The sequence below is a fragment of the Molossus molossus genome, unplaced genomic scaffold (assembly GCF_014108415.1).
Source record: "Molossus molossus isolate mMolMol1 unplaced genomic scaffold, mMolMol1.p scaffold_m16_p_17, whole genome shotgun sequence".
Taxonomy (NCBI): domain Eukaryota; kingdom Metazoa; phylum Chordata; class Mammalia; order Chiroptera; family Molossidae; genus Molossus; species Molossus molossus.
In genome coordinates, this window is record NW_023425352.1 from 16058989 (window position 1) to 16073409 (window position 14421).

General features: G+C 48.2%; 1 protein-coding gene across 2 annotated transcripts in view; it reads right to left on the reverse strand.

Moving 5' to 3' along the window:
• MXI1 (MAX interactor 1, dimerization protein) overlaps nucleotides 1–14421 on the reverse strand; it is an 82701-nt gene that overhangs the window by 58061 nt on the left and 10219 nt on the right. Inside the window, exons 1-2 of one of the 2 annotated variants that reach the window (XM_036265606.1) lie at nucleotides 7328–7623; nucleotides 3957–4089 (exon numbers count right to left, since the gene is read on the reverse strand). In XM_036265606.1, coding sequence (XP_036121499.1) covers nucleotides 3957–4089; nucleotides 7328–7400 — 206 coding nt within the window. In that variant the 5' untranslated portion in view covers nucleotides 7401–7623. Of the gene's footprint in view, nucleotides 1–3956; nucleotides 4090–7327; nucleotides 7624–14421 lie in introns of those variants that run through there. The other variant, XM_036265605.1, reaches the window with a different exon arrangement.

Genomic DNA, 14421 nt, shown 5'->3' on the forward strand with positions numbered 1-14421 from the left:
TCATATTATGTCACTTATTTTCTCTCCTTTGTACTTCTGTGAAAATAAGATTTCAAGACTTGGAGGAAAGGAGGAATAGGAATTTATAATATTATAAGTCAACTAGCAACATAAATTTATAAAATAACATTTTATATCAGGAATATCTTATTATACCTGAGAGTAGTAGAGGAAAAAAGTCAACCAACATTATATCTTAAAGATGCTCTCAGCCCTGGCCGGTTTTACTCAGCAGTTAGAGCATCGGCTTTCGGACCAGAGAGTCTCGGGTTCAGTTCCCGCTAAGGGCACGTATCTTGGTTCCAGTTTGTCCCCGGCCCTGGTTGGGGTTGTGTAGGTGGCAACCAGTCGATGTGTCTCTCTCACATCGATGTTTCTCGCTCTCTCTCTCCCCCCTTCTCTCCCTCCTGCTCTATCTGAAAATGAATGCAAAAATGTCCTCGGATGAGGATAAATAAATAAATAAATAAAGATGCTACCGTATCAAGGAAACAAAGGTCATTTTATGACATCCAAGATCAATGTTCAAAATGAATAAAGGAACAGCAACTTCCACATAGGTAGCTTTTTAATCAGGAAAATAAGACATATACATTCATTAACTCTATTTCTTTCCTTGTTTCAGATTACTAATAAATGGAAAATTTTTACATCTTCTTTCTTTTGGCTGTATGTAACCAGTATAATAAAATTTTTATTAAATCCAGTAATAGGCTTAAAGTTAACAAGAAGCCTACAGTTTCCACTTACAAATAAACTAACAATATTTTTCCAAGTATTGGAATTTGATCCTTGGCTCCCCTACTTCATGAAGCAGATATTTTTTTTACAGTAAGGAGGAATAATTTCTAGTGTTTCAGTTTAACATACTAATTTTTATCTATAGGCCCTAGCTTAAATCCCACACATGAGTGAACTTTGAGATAGTATATTCTAAAATCTATTTCTCTCTCTACTTAGATTCCCATGAAAAGTTACCTTCCTTAGTCTTAGGTGGTCCAATGTACATATATTTTCCCTTAGGTACTGTAAGAAAATAGTATGCTTATAGTTTTACAAAATTTCTGACATGCTATGTTAAAACACACAGTAATTAGCACCATGGTCCCACACACTAGTAGAATCCTAACAAGAAAGAGAAACATCACTTAGTCAAAACCCCAAGCTGATCAAAGTATGAGTCAAAAGATGACAAAGACTTATTAATGACCTGTAACATAATTGGTAAAATCTAGAAATGCACATTTATTTATGTCTCTGTAATCTTTGAGTTGTTAATAAAATGTCACGTCTGCAATGATGGGGTGGTATAGTGAATAACTAATAGAGTAACTGATCTCTAATACTGTCAATAAATCAGTGTCAGAACTTGAGGGAAGAAAGGACCTTAGGGAGTATGTAGTCTATCCCCTTATCTTATTTTTATTCCTATTATTTTTTATTTATCTTTATTGTTGAAAGTATTACAGTTGTCCCTCCTTTTTTCCCCTCATTGACACCTCCCTCTCCACTCCCACTACTTCCCTACCTTCACTGCACTGTTGTCTGTGTCCATTAGTTATGCACATATGCATATAAGTTCTTTGGTTTATCTCCTCCTGCCTCCCAACCCCCTTCCTTCTGTGGTTTGTCAGTCTGTTCCCTACTTCCATGTCTCTGGATCTATGTTGTTCGACAACTTATTCTGTTCAATATATTCCACAAATAAGTGAGACCATATGATACTTGTCTTTCTCTGACTGGTTTATTTTGCTTAGCGTATTAACTCTCCAGGTCCGTCCATGTAGTCTCAAAAGGTAAGTGGTCTTTCTTTCTTATTTTAAAAACAAGAATGTTAAGTGACAGAGAGAAAATGCAGTGAGATCATATACCTGATTTCTAGAAGATAAAAAAGACTCAATAAATACTTGTAGCATGACAGAACCCAGGTCTGGTGTCCTAGTTGATACTCTTCCCAGATCTCCACAATTAAAAAATAATTTTTTAAAAATCCACACATGGATTGAAAAACCCATAAATTCCGGAATATAGGTCTTAATTGCTGATACCTTAACCAGAGAAACTGAAGAGAAAGAAAATTTATACTTAATTTTTTATTTTATTTTATTTTATTGCATTTTATTTTTTTTATACTTAATTTTTAAAATGCGTATTATACTACAAATTTTCATCTCAAACCTACTTAGGGAATAATAAACCCTCTAGACCCACAGATAAACATAAATATGGCATATAAAGCTTATGGTTAATTATTTTTAAATTACATTTTAAAAATAGAGAATAGTCTTGAAGGAGAAAAAAGGCCAAAAAAAGAAACATGCAGCTTTATGAGTCAAAGGGAGAAGAGAGAATCCTAGTTTTGCTTCAGTGATGTCATAAATGCAGAATAGGAATATCTAACCTTTTGAGCTCTGTCATCTACAGGAGCTTCAGGTTTTCTGCATCAAGTACTAAGAGCCCCTAGTCCTGCTGCCTACCGACGTGACTACCCAACTACCTGTCTGGAGTTCTCCAAAGCCTTCAAGCTACCAGAGATTGCTCTAAGCTTCTCCAAAATGAATGTTTACATTATCTAGACAAAGCTTTGGGAATCAGGGGGAAAGGTCTCAATTCCTCTCATCAATGGAAAAGGCATCATCTGTTAATTTTCTTTGAAGACAGCTTTTTGAAAATTTCATGAGATGAATCCTTAAAATTCATTGGCCCTCTGGAACAAAAATACTGAAGAGACAGCCAGACACTACCAAAATTATTTTTAAAAAATGGAACTCAACTGTGTCTGAGCACATCCAGACAAGCATTTTCTAGTGACCTGTTCTGAATAAAGAATAAGCATCTTTCCTTTTAAAAATATTTTTGCTTTAAAAGCTCCCTTACAAATTCAATCTTATCATTAAATAAGAGGCAAAACTTTCATAGCATGGCCTTCCCTTTCATCCCTAAGCAACAAACAGACCATGCCCACTAACTTCCTACTCTACGTGACAATAGTTGTTCCTTTAATAAAAACCTTAATTCTGCTTTCTATCCTGCCTGAGATATTTCTTGATTTTTAAAAATTCTTCTTGGATCATCCAAGTTTAAAGCTGGCCCAAGATTACTTTTAGCATGTAGTTGCATGCATGTACATATGCTACAAAGTCTCTCAACCTACTTTCCCTAGAAATTATAGACCTCTCCACTTAATAATCCTAGCAAGAACTTCTTTGGTTGTCTTTCCAGATTCTATTCCTTCATTTCCACACAGGTTATGATTCCTAGACTTTCCTGTTTTCTTTTTTCTTTTTTGCATTTATCTTCAGATAGAGCGGGAGGGAAAGAGAGGAAGAGAGAGAGAAACATCGATGTGAAGAGACACATCGAGTGGTTGCCACCCACACAGCCTCAACCAGGGCTGGGGACAAACCGCAACCGAGGTACGTGCCCTTAGCGGGAACCAAACCCAGGACTCTCTGATCCGCGGGCCGACGCTCTAACCGCTGGGCCTAGACTTTATTATCTTAAAAGGGCCAAACCCCTACGGGTGGTGGCAAAAGAACCCATTTGGCTGTTCAGTGTTGCCCCAGTCTTGGTATTAGAAAACTGAGGTCCAGCCCTGGCCGGTTTGGCTCAGCGGTTAGAGTGTCGGCCTGTGGTCCTGAGAGACCCGGGTTCGGTTCCCGCTAAGGGCACGTACTTCGGTTGCAGTTTGTCCCCGGCCCCGGTTGGCCGTGAGGGTGGCAGCCACTCGATGTGTCCCTTCACATCGATGTTTCTCTCTCTCTCTCTGTTCCTCTCTCTCCCTCCCACTCTACCTGAACAGAAAATGGAAAAATGTCCTCGGGTGAGGATAGAAAAAAAAAAAAAAAGAAAACTGAGGTCCATTTGGCTATTCAGTGTTGCCCCAAGGTCAGCGGGGGGGGGGGGGGGGGGGGGGGGGGCTTCCTCCCTCCAGCTGTCCTTCCTAAAACTCCCACCTGTTGGCAGTGCTGGTGTTGCTGCTCCCGCTGCTGTGTTTCTGCGCCCGGCTCAGCCTCCGCGGGGGCTTTGAATGCTGCAGCCGGGGGCTCGGCATAGAGGGGAACGTTGAGGCGTAGCCATGTTCACACTCTAAAGAGAGCAAGAAAAAAATATATGAGAGAAATACACCCAAATGCAGGGATCCACAGATCTGAAGTCCTTGCCATAACAGGCTGTTAACACAAGAAAAAGAGGTGATAATTTTCCATACTTTTTGGTTGAAAGAGGAAATTCCCAGCCCTTACCTGGACATCAATCCTGAAGCATGACACGCAGACTCAACCCGCTGCCTGGAAGGGGCATGGACACTTCCTCTCAATCACGTAGTTTATCCCTCTGCAAAATCCGTTTCTCCAAGAATTCTTGACTCTCTCTCATTTCTGAGCCTGGTTACCACTCACCTCAATTATTTCACTTGTCTCAAAATAACCCCCTTTCCTTTAACTCTCCCCATTCTAGACGGTGTCCCTCCAAACACCACATTTTCTTGTCCTTGAAAGAATCCAATCACCTGGGCTCGGGACCTCGTCTCTCCGGCACCACAATGCCCACCGCTCCTACTCTGTAACCCCATCTCCGGACATCCCCGTTGGCATCACCCCAGGGGATCCCGAGTCACCACGCCCTGACGGCTCTTCAGAGGCCCCTTCCCCAGTGCGCGTCCTCCTCTCCCCCCCGCCTTTGCTCTCAGCCTTGTCTCCCCGCCTCTATCTGTGCAGCTCCCACCCCTGCCCCCCCCCCCCCCCCCCCCGTCCTCAGAATCACCTCCCCTCTGGGCCACCTGCCCCCCTCCCCCTCCTGTCCTAGCGCCCCCTCCTCCCTGGCCCCCGCCCCGCCCCCTCCTGCGCCTACACACCCACAAGCGCCTCCCCTCACTCGTGTGCGGCCTCACACACCCCTCCCCCCAAGTTCACACGCGCACTGCTCCTCACGTGCGCATCTCCCCCCACGAGTACAACTCCGCACGCGCACACCCCTCTCATGCGCGCACCCTCTCCATACGTGCACCCTCCTCACACGTGCACCCTCCTCACACGTGCACCACCCCTCACACGCGCAAACGTCTCACCCACGTGTCCTCGCGCACACCCTCCTATGCGCGATCGCCTCCTCACACGACTGTGCACACACAGTCCTCACGCACGTCCCCCTCACGCGCACACCCTCTTCTTGCGTGCGGCCTCCTCCCCCCTCACACGCGCACCTCCTCCCACCCACGTGTCCTCGCGCACACCCCCCTCCTATGCGCGATCGCCTCCTCACACGACTGTGCACACAGTCCTCACGCACGTCCCCCTCACGCGCACACCCTCTTCTTGCGTGCGGCCTCCTCCCCCCTCACACGCGCACCTCCTCACACATGCACGTCACACGCGCAAACGCCTCACCCACACCCGCGTCCTCGCCCCCACACCCCCACACGCACACCTCCCCTCACACACGCGTCCTCACACGCACACCCTGCTCACAGGCGCCATCGCCTCCTCACACGCGACTCTTACACATGCACTGCCCGCGCACACACGGCTCCCTCCCGAGCGCGCTGTTCCTGCGGCCACGCAGCCCGCTCACTGCGCTCGGGCCTCGGGCACCACCTCCTCTGTGCACCCCTCCGCGCACCCGCTTAGCGCGCGCCCTCCTCGCACGCCAATCGCCTCCTGTACACAGACTCCTCACACACTTGTCCTGTCCTGTCCTCCCTTAAGGATGAAGAGATTTTCCCACTGATTTTCAGATGGGGGGGCGTCGATGTGAGACCGGCCAGGCCCAGCGGAACCGCAGCCGAGGTCCTGCTCCGGACCGAATCGAACCGCTCTCCCGGCCCACGCTAACCGCCGAGCCGAACCGGCCAGCGCGACCCGCGACTGACACGCACATCTCCCCTCACAGAGCACCCCTCGCGCGCGCACCCTCCTCGTGCGTGCAGCTCCCCTCACGCGCAAAAGCTGCATGCACGCACGCCTCCGCACACACGGCCCTTTGCACACGCAGTGCCCTCACGCGCACCCTCCACACGCGCACCCTCCTCACGCGCACCCCTCTTCGTGCGCGCACCCCTCTTCATGCGCGCACCTCTTCATGCACACCCTCCACACGCACCCTCCACATGTGCACCCTCTTCACACGCGCACCCTCCACACGCGCACCCCTCCACACGCGCACCCCTCTTCGTGCGCGCACCCCTCTTCGTGCGTGCACCCCTCTTCATGCGCGCACCCCTCTTCATACACACCCTCCACACGCACACCCTCCACATGTGCACCCTCCTCACGCGCACCCTCCACACGCGCACCCTCCACACACGCACCCCTCTTCATGCGCGCACCCTCCACACGCGCACCCCTCTTCGTGCGCGCACCCCTCTTCATGCGCGCACCCCTCTTCATGCACACCCTCCACACGCACACCCTCCACATGTGCACCCTCCTCACGCGCACCCTCCACACGCGCACCCTCCACACACGCACCCCTCTTCATGCGCGCACCCTCCACACGCGCACCCCTCTTCGTGCGCGCACCCCTCTTCATGCGCGCACCCCTCTTCATGCGCACCCTCCACACGCGCACCCGCCTCGCGCGCAAACGCCTCACCCACACGCGCGTCCTCACGCGCACACCCCCTCACGCGCCACAGCCTCAGCATACACAGAACCCTACACACGCACATCTCCCCTCACACGCATGCGTGCACCCGTCCTCACGCGCGCACCGCTCTCATACAAGCCCCCTTCATCCATGTTCATACATGCGTCTCCCATCACACGCGCAACCTTCAGCTGGCACCCGCATGCACTCACCGCTTCGCACGCGCAATCGCCTCACACGCACACTGCCCTCCCACCTGCACCCTCTTCGCACGTGCACACGCCGCGCACAGGCGTCCTCACACGCTCACCCCTCACGCGCACACCCCTGCTCACGCGCTCACTCCTCACACGCGCACCCCTCCTCACACGCGCACACTCCTTACACGCGCACCCCTCACGCGCACCCCTCCTCACACGCGCACACTCCTTACACGCGCACCCCTCACACGCGCTCACTCCTCACGCGCACCCCTCCTCACACGCGCACACTCCTTACACGCGCACCCCTCCTCACACGCGCACACTCCTTACACGCGCACCCCTCACACGCGCTCACTCCTCACGCGCACCCCTCCTCACACGCGCACACTCCTTACATGCTCACTCCTTACACGCGCACCGCTCCTCCGCGCGCACCTCCCCTCACACGCGCACCCCGCACCCGCCGCACCGCACTCCCCGCGCGGAGCAGGAGTGCGCGGGCTCAAGCGGTGGCAGAGGCGGCGGCGCCCAGCCGTTACCTCGGTCCCGGCGCTCCAAAAACTCGGCCGCCTCCAGCAGGCGCTGCACGTTGATCATCCGCACCCGCTCCATGGGCACCGCGGCGGCGACCAGGGCCTCTCCGCGCTCCCTTCCCCGGCCGACAGGAGGCGCCGCAGGCGGCTACAGTCCGTCACCGCCCCGGGACATGTGCGACGGACGGGCGGGCGGGCCAGCACGGCCGCGGCTCGGCGTGCTGTCCGCCGCCCGGGGCCCCGCCGCGCCTGCCGCCCCGCTGCCCTGGCCGCGCCGCCGGCAGCCCGCGCGCGGTTTGTTTACCTCTCCGCGCGAGCACGGGGGAGGGGCGGGAGCAGCGCCGCGGCCCGCCCCCTCCCGCCCCTTCCTCTGCCTCCTGGGAAATGTAGTCCCGCCCCGCCTACTGCACGCCGGGAGTTGTAGTACGCACACCACTTAGGCGCTTCTACGCTCTGCGGAATTCCGCAGTGACAGCTGGGACGTGTAGTCCCGTGTGGCTTGTCTAGCCAGGGTAGAAAGACTAAGAGATTACCTGGGCTTTGCTTCTGCCAGGGAAGGATTTGAGCGAGCTGAGTGTCTACTCCCAGGAAGCGCTTTTCTCAGCGACTACCGGCGGGTGCCCAGGAGCTGGAACATTCTTTCCCCGAAGTTCTAGTCCTCTATCCACTGCTACTTTCTCATGTAACTTCTGTGCCTCAGTTTCCTCCTCTGCAAAATGTGCTGCTCTGACAGCACACACAGAAACACTTGACAAGCCAAAATCACTGTTCAGAAACGAGGGAAGATCCCATCAGAACCAGAGATGGCTCCATAAGGCCCTTCTTCCACCTCATTTTCCACACAGAGGTAGGTGTTTTCTTTTTTAATCTTATTTTTTAAAAACTCCTTTCTCCTCCCTCAACCCTTCACTAATGATTTTAGAGGCCAGAACACCTCTCTGGTGCTGCAAGTGACGGATATAATTCAGTGGGTAAGTGAGTTGGTGCTGAAGTCACACATGGTCAGTTCAAATCCTGACTCTGCTACTTAACACTAGCTGTGTGGATTTTTCAAGCCTCGTTTTTCTCCTGTGTAAAATGGATATAATTACCCCGAGTATCCAACGTTGAAGGCCTGCCATGAGCCAGGCACTGTATTAAAAAGTGTACAGTAATGAGAGAAACAGACATGAACCCTGCTCTCATGAAGTGTATAGTCAGTCCAGCTTATTGTGAAGTTTAAATAAAATAATTCCAGCACTTTGTACATGACACTCAGTAAATGGAAGCTATGACGATTGTTCCCTCTCATGTTTTCCATAGAGACCTGAAAGCAATGGTTAATGACAGCTGGAACCACATTAAAAGACTGTCAATGGCTGCCCTCACCATCACCCTCTTTCCAAGTCCTCAAATCTAACAAGTCCTCCAAGTCCAGACCAGAGTTTCTCAGCTTCAGTATTACTGACATTTTTTGGGCAAATAATTCCTTGGGGGCGGGGCAGGATAGAGGATGATCTGTGCATTGTGGGATGTTCAGCAGCATCCCTGGCCTCTACCCATTCGATGTCAGTAGCACACCACCAACCCCCAGGGGTGACAACCAAAAATGTCTCCAGACATTGCCAATTATCTTCTGAGGCACAAAATCACCTCCATTTGAGAACCACTGGTCTAGGGAGAAGAAGGGCAAGAAGGTCATAACTGTTAAATATTACAGGACCAAGCTGGGAATTGTGTAAACATTCATAACTTTTCCCTACCCTGATTATTTTAACCTGCTGGTGGACATCCAAAATAACAGGAAGCTCTTGGTGAAGGGAGAAATTCCAGTGGCTACTGCAGAAAATACCATCTCAGGATGAAAATCTTACTCTCAAAAATGTCATGGGCTTCATACTGCATTTTAATACCCTCTCTCTTTTTATAAGTGACCAAGATTTCCAATGAGGTCAAAAACGGCAAAATTCTGCCAGCCCTTTTAAATATTACACTTGGCACCACATTTAAGAACCAAATAGATGTTCCATCAAGTGCAAGGAGACCCAAAATGAGAGGTGTTCACAAGCCACAGGAGAATTAATTTTTTTGTAAAGGCTTTAAAATAGGGACTGTGCTTTTTCAGCTGTTGGCTAGGTCGCTTCAGATCTGGACTTTCCCATTGGGTGTTGGTACCAACTACCCTCCACCCTCAAAAAGGATCATGTCGAGTAGGGAAAGAACAGAATAATGTAAAAGAAAATACCTATTCACTCAGAACATCTGTTAGTTGAGGGTAGAAATTATTAGGCTGAAAGTTAGTTTCTACCACTTGTAAAACCATTTTAAGCTTTAGATCCCACACCGCTAAGACCTACCTGAAGAACTTAAAAGAAGTAGTTTTATGACAAGTAGAAGTCTACCAAATGGGAGTTAAACCGTGTGATGTGCAATCAAGAAAAAAAGTACAAACTGAAAACACACTTGGGTTCAAGATGGGTTTAAATTCATAGATTATAAACCCTAAGAGGTTATTAAGAGAAAGTGGGATGCTTAATGCACACGCCTGGCCTTTCTCAGTTGACCTCCAGATGAATTAACCAGCGCTTCTCTCTCTCTCTCTCTCTCTCTCTCGCTCTCTTTTCTGAAATTTTTATTGTTCACATTGGGGGGAAAAAGTCAGTTTTTCAGTTGAAACATATTGGAAATTTTAGTTAGCTTAAAAAGAATAATTATTACTGGAAATCTTATAAAGTAGATACATAAGGATTAACCTGGATCCAATATGTCTGTAACAATTTTTAATAATATATTCTTAAGTGAATATATATTATATAAGAAGTATAAAATAAGAGAAACATATAGATAAACTAAAAGTCACAAAATAACACTGTATTCTTTTCTTTTAGTATACTTTTCAAAATAGGTATTATAAACCAGATAAAGTATTGCTTTGAACCAGCTCTTCTTTAGAGTCATGGCCAAGAGGGAGATGAGGAGATTGAAAGTAGGGCAAGAGCCACCAAAGGCCACCTGCATACAGTGAAGAAGAGGAGAGATGATGGTAATCGTGGGCAGTGGAAAGTGTTAAGGTCCAGTTTATGTATAGAAATACCCGGCCTTTTCTCACAGCAACTGAAGATGCCACTTTCTACTCCCTGCTCTGGGCAACTTCGGAAGTCTTGCTTGGACATTGGCCACAGGACCTCTGATAGCACAAAGCTGGGATTTGCTACCCTCAAACCATCCCTCAGCATTAGTCCCAGCCTGGAGGAACCCAAAGGCAGCCATGGCCTTTCTTTTGCTCACATGAATCTGTTTGCACAAATGTAGATGGGGAAACTGAGGAAAAGCATGGCTTCCAAAGTCTACTGACAAAAGAACCTAGAATCTTATCTATAGTTTCTGGTTCTGTCCTCTTCTTAAAGCAGCTCTCTCAGGGAGTCTCACTGAAGATGGAAAAAGCCCCAGGAGTCCTCCAGGCCTACAATAAACGTAGCTCGACGGGACTATCTGCCTTCTGGAGGAAGCAGGCAAAGCTCTCCATTCTTAGGGGTCCCTTCCCTGCACAGTTTACTCAGTGAAGATTTTCAAATAATTTATTGCATATTCACTAACATTGGAGGAGGCTGGTCTATGTTATATCTTTTCCGCAGATAGAAGAGATGGAAAAGGGGGAAGGGACTATGAGGTGAAACATGTCCAAAGTCACTGTGTTGGTGACACCTGGGGCTTAAGAGAACTCTGAAACTGCATGGTGCTTACTGTGCAGGGCACTGTTTTCTGCAATTATCTTTAAGGATGGGGGTTTCAAATACTCAAGGTTGGGAACAGGGGCGGGTGAGCCCTGAGCTCCTAAATGAGAACCATAACAGTTATACATCTTTCCATCCCTCCCCCCCCCCCCCCCCCCCCCGTCCCAAAATGACAACCGCAGCCTCCTCCCCTCCTCTCTCTTCAGAGCCCAGAAACGTGAAGAGCAGCAGAAAACGTTTCCCTCTGCCCAGTGAGTCAGCCTTGCCTAACTTCATGCGTAAGCTCTCAAGTCAGAGCTGCGGGTCTGTGTGCAGCCGCGATAAATTTGGGTCTAGAAAGGATGACGTAATGCTAAACCCGAGAGGTAGCTGCTGCCTCCCAGAGCTCCAGTCGCCAGGGCTGTCGGCTGACATCCCAACCACAGGGAAAAGCACCAAGCGACCCAGGTGCCTGAGCTGGGGAGAAAGGGACAGAAAGGACAAGGGGATGGGAGGAAACAGCAGGGGAAGGTAGTATTAATCTGAGCTCTCTGAATCTGGAAGTTTGTTGTTTTTTAACTTCAGTTCTCTGGTGAGATCAGGCCACTGGCAGAGGCTCAAACAGCTGCACTTGACTTGCATCGCGGCCTCTCTCTTCCCCCTTATAGTAAAGGGCTTCTTACTTTATATTAAATGGCCCTTATTACAGCAGCCTGTTTCAGTGATATAATGGAGTTGTAATTTGTTGATCTCTCAAATGTCCCTTTCCTTATTATTGTTATTATTATTATTGTTGCATTAACTTTGATCCAAGAAGAAATCTGCATTGCAGGACTCAATACTCACATCTAAGAGGCTTGCTTACTCTGGAGCACCCCATTTGGGGGGTAGAAGCTAATGTTCCCCAAAATAGCATTCCGTGGTTCATTTCATAGAAGTTTTTATCATTAATCTTACTGCTCAGTCTTCATTTTTCAGATAGGAAAACTGAGGCTCAGAGAGGTATGGTAACTTACCCAAGGCCACACAGCTGTCTATCAAGCAAGGGTAAGGACTCAGGCCTACAGAATTGCCTTGTGCTCTCTGCCCATCTCCATAATTCTTTTTCTTGTTGATTCATGTTTTAAAATTTATGTAAATAAAATGGAGTGAGTTTTATGGTCTTTTAAATTTATGAAGCCCCACTTTAAATATCAAGAGCAAGTTACATTCCAAAGGGATCCAAGCCCTGCTTTTGTTTTCTCTTCAAGGTTCATTCTTCCCTAAGGAAAGGATGACCTCATAATCAACTCCTCTGCTGGTGAGGACCACAAGCCGTGGTTCCAACTTCACACTATAACCACCTTAATTAAAAGACCACCATAGGTAAAAATAATCTGTTGTGTGGAAGTATGTAGCCTCTTTCATTATAAATGCCTCCCAAACACGTTTTTTCAAATGACATTTTATCATTTGTTGCTGTAGTCATGTACTGTTCTCCTTTAATTTGTGGTTATAATTATTTATAGCAGTAGATTTTGTGACTTTCAGCCATCTCTGGCATATAGGCTGGTCAGCCATGGTATGTTATTCTTCTGAAACACTGCCATTCCATGAGTTAATATTTGTTTAGAATGTTTGCATCTATATTCAAAAGTAAAATTATACTATACATTTTTGTGGCACTTACTGGGTTTTGGATGCAATGATCTATTCTTTCAAAGTTAGATGCAACTTGATTTTAAAACCTTAAAAAAAAAAGGACTGCCAGAGGCCTTCCCCTGCTGCTAAGAGGATGCCCCACATTCTTGCCACAGCCCTGGGTAACCCTCCATCCCCTGCCAGGATCCTGCCTAGAGTTGCCCTGCCCCCACCTCTTGGCATCACCGCTCCCTTCCAGGCAGCAGGAACTTGTGGAGGTCACTCTTAAGCCCAGCCAGGCCTTGGACATTAAATCACACATCCAGTCCTTTTGCTTTGTGGCTGAGTTCTCAACCTTAGGTGCACCGTTTAGAATAAAAATACTAGGCCCTTGCCTGCCCAAGGACTTCGGCATCTCCTCCAACTCCAGCATTCTGAGTCTGGGATTTCTGGGATTCTCCAGAGATCCTAGAATAACATGCCTCCATTTGCCTACTAATGATGAGAGCCAACTATGTGCCTGGTGTTGCTCCTACAGTCAGTTCATTTAATTCTCAGCATGCCGCTGAGATTCTTGTTTCACAGATGAGGCCCGGAAAGATTAAGTGATTTAACCAAGATCACATAGATAGTGAATGGATTCCAGCGTGATTTTCTAACTCTTGGACCCCACAGCGTACATCGGGGTATGTTCAATGAGACATGATCAAAAAAACTTGGTTAGGGCAATGGTCTCCACCAGGGTAATATCATCCCTCTGTGAGGCGTTGGAAATGTGTAGGCGTGTCTTTCTTGAGTGTCACTGTGACTTGGGGGTTCTGCTGGGATTCAGTGAGTGAGAACCGAAGATGTTAAATGCTGCTGTATTCTGGACGAATCTGCACAACAACTGTTCCACCAATAGCTCCCTTGTTGAGAGACACTAGACCACAGGGGTTAAAGGCAGAGAACTCAACATTCATTCAACAAATGTTGCTTAAGCACCTATTATTTACTAGGCACTGATCTAGATGCTGAAGACAGAACATAATTACTTATGGTTCTTGTCCTCAAGGTGCTTATATTCTAGCCAGACATACTGATGATGAGCAAGTAAAATCATTGTAAATTGTGATAAGTTGGATAAGGGATAAATGATAAATGAGGGTAGAGGTAGCTTTAGGTGGGTAGAAGGATTAGAGAAATCACAAGGACTGTCTAGGCCAGCTTCTCAGACTTTAATGAACACACAAATCACCTGGGAATTGTGGTGAAATGCAGATTCGTATTCAGCAGGTCTGGGTTGGGGCCTGGGAGGTCCATTTCTGACAAGCTCCCAGGGGATGCCGAGGCTCCCCATCTGCAGACTGCACTCTGAACAGTAAGAGTGAAGGCCGTACAAGGAATTTGGATTTTAATCTAAGTGAGACAAGAAAGAAACTATTGAAGGGCTTTAACAAGTCAGTGACACGAACCCAGTTATGTTTAAGATAACGCTGGGTTCCTAGATCTCAATCGAGGAAAGGAAGAGGCTGGACCTATGCCGATTGACTGGAACCAGCTGGCCCGCGCCATCACGGTGACAGCCAGGGCCTAGAGCTCATCTCTGCAGCTCACACTTGCCTCTCTTCTTTGGCTTCTCTGGCAGAAGCCCTTGGCTCCAAGCATGGGCCAGACCAGTTGCCCTACAAGCTTGGGTGCCTTAAGGAAACCTGGTACAGCCTGACAGGGTGTGGATTCACACCCCCGACACCCCAACATGCAGAGCCACAGGAGCCCTACTGGTTGGGTGAGTTCCCGGGGTGGGGT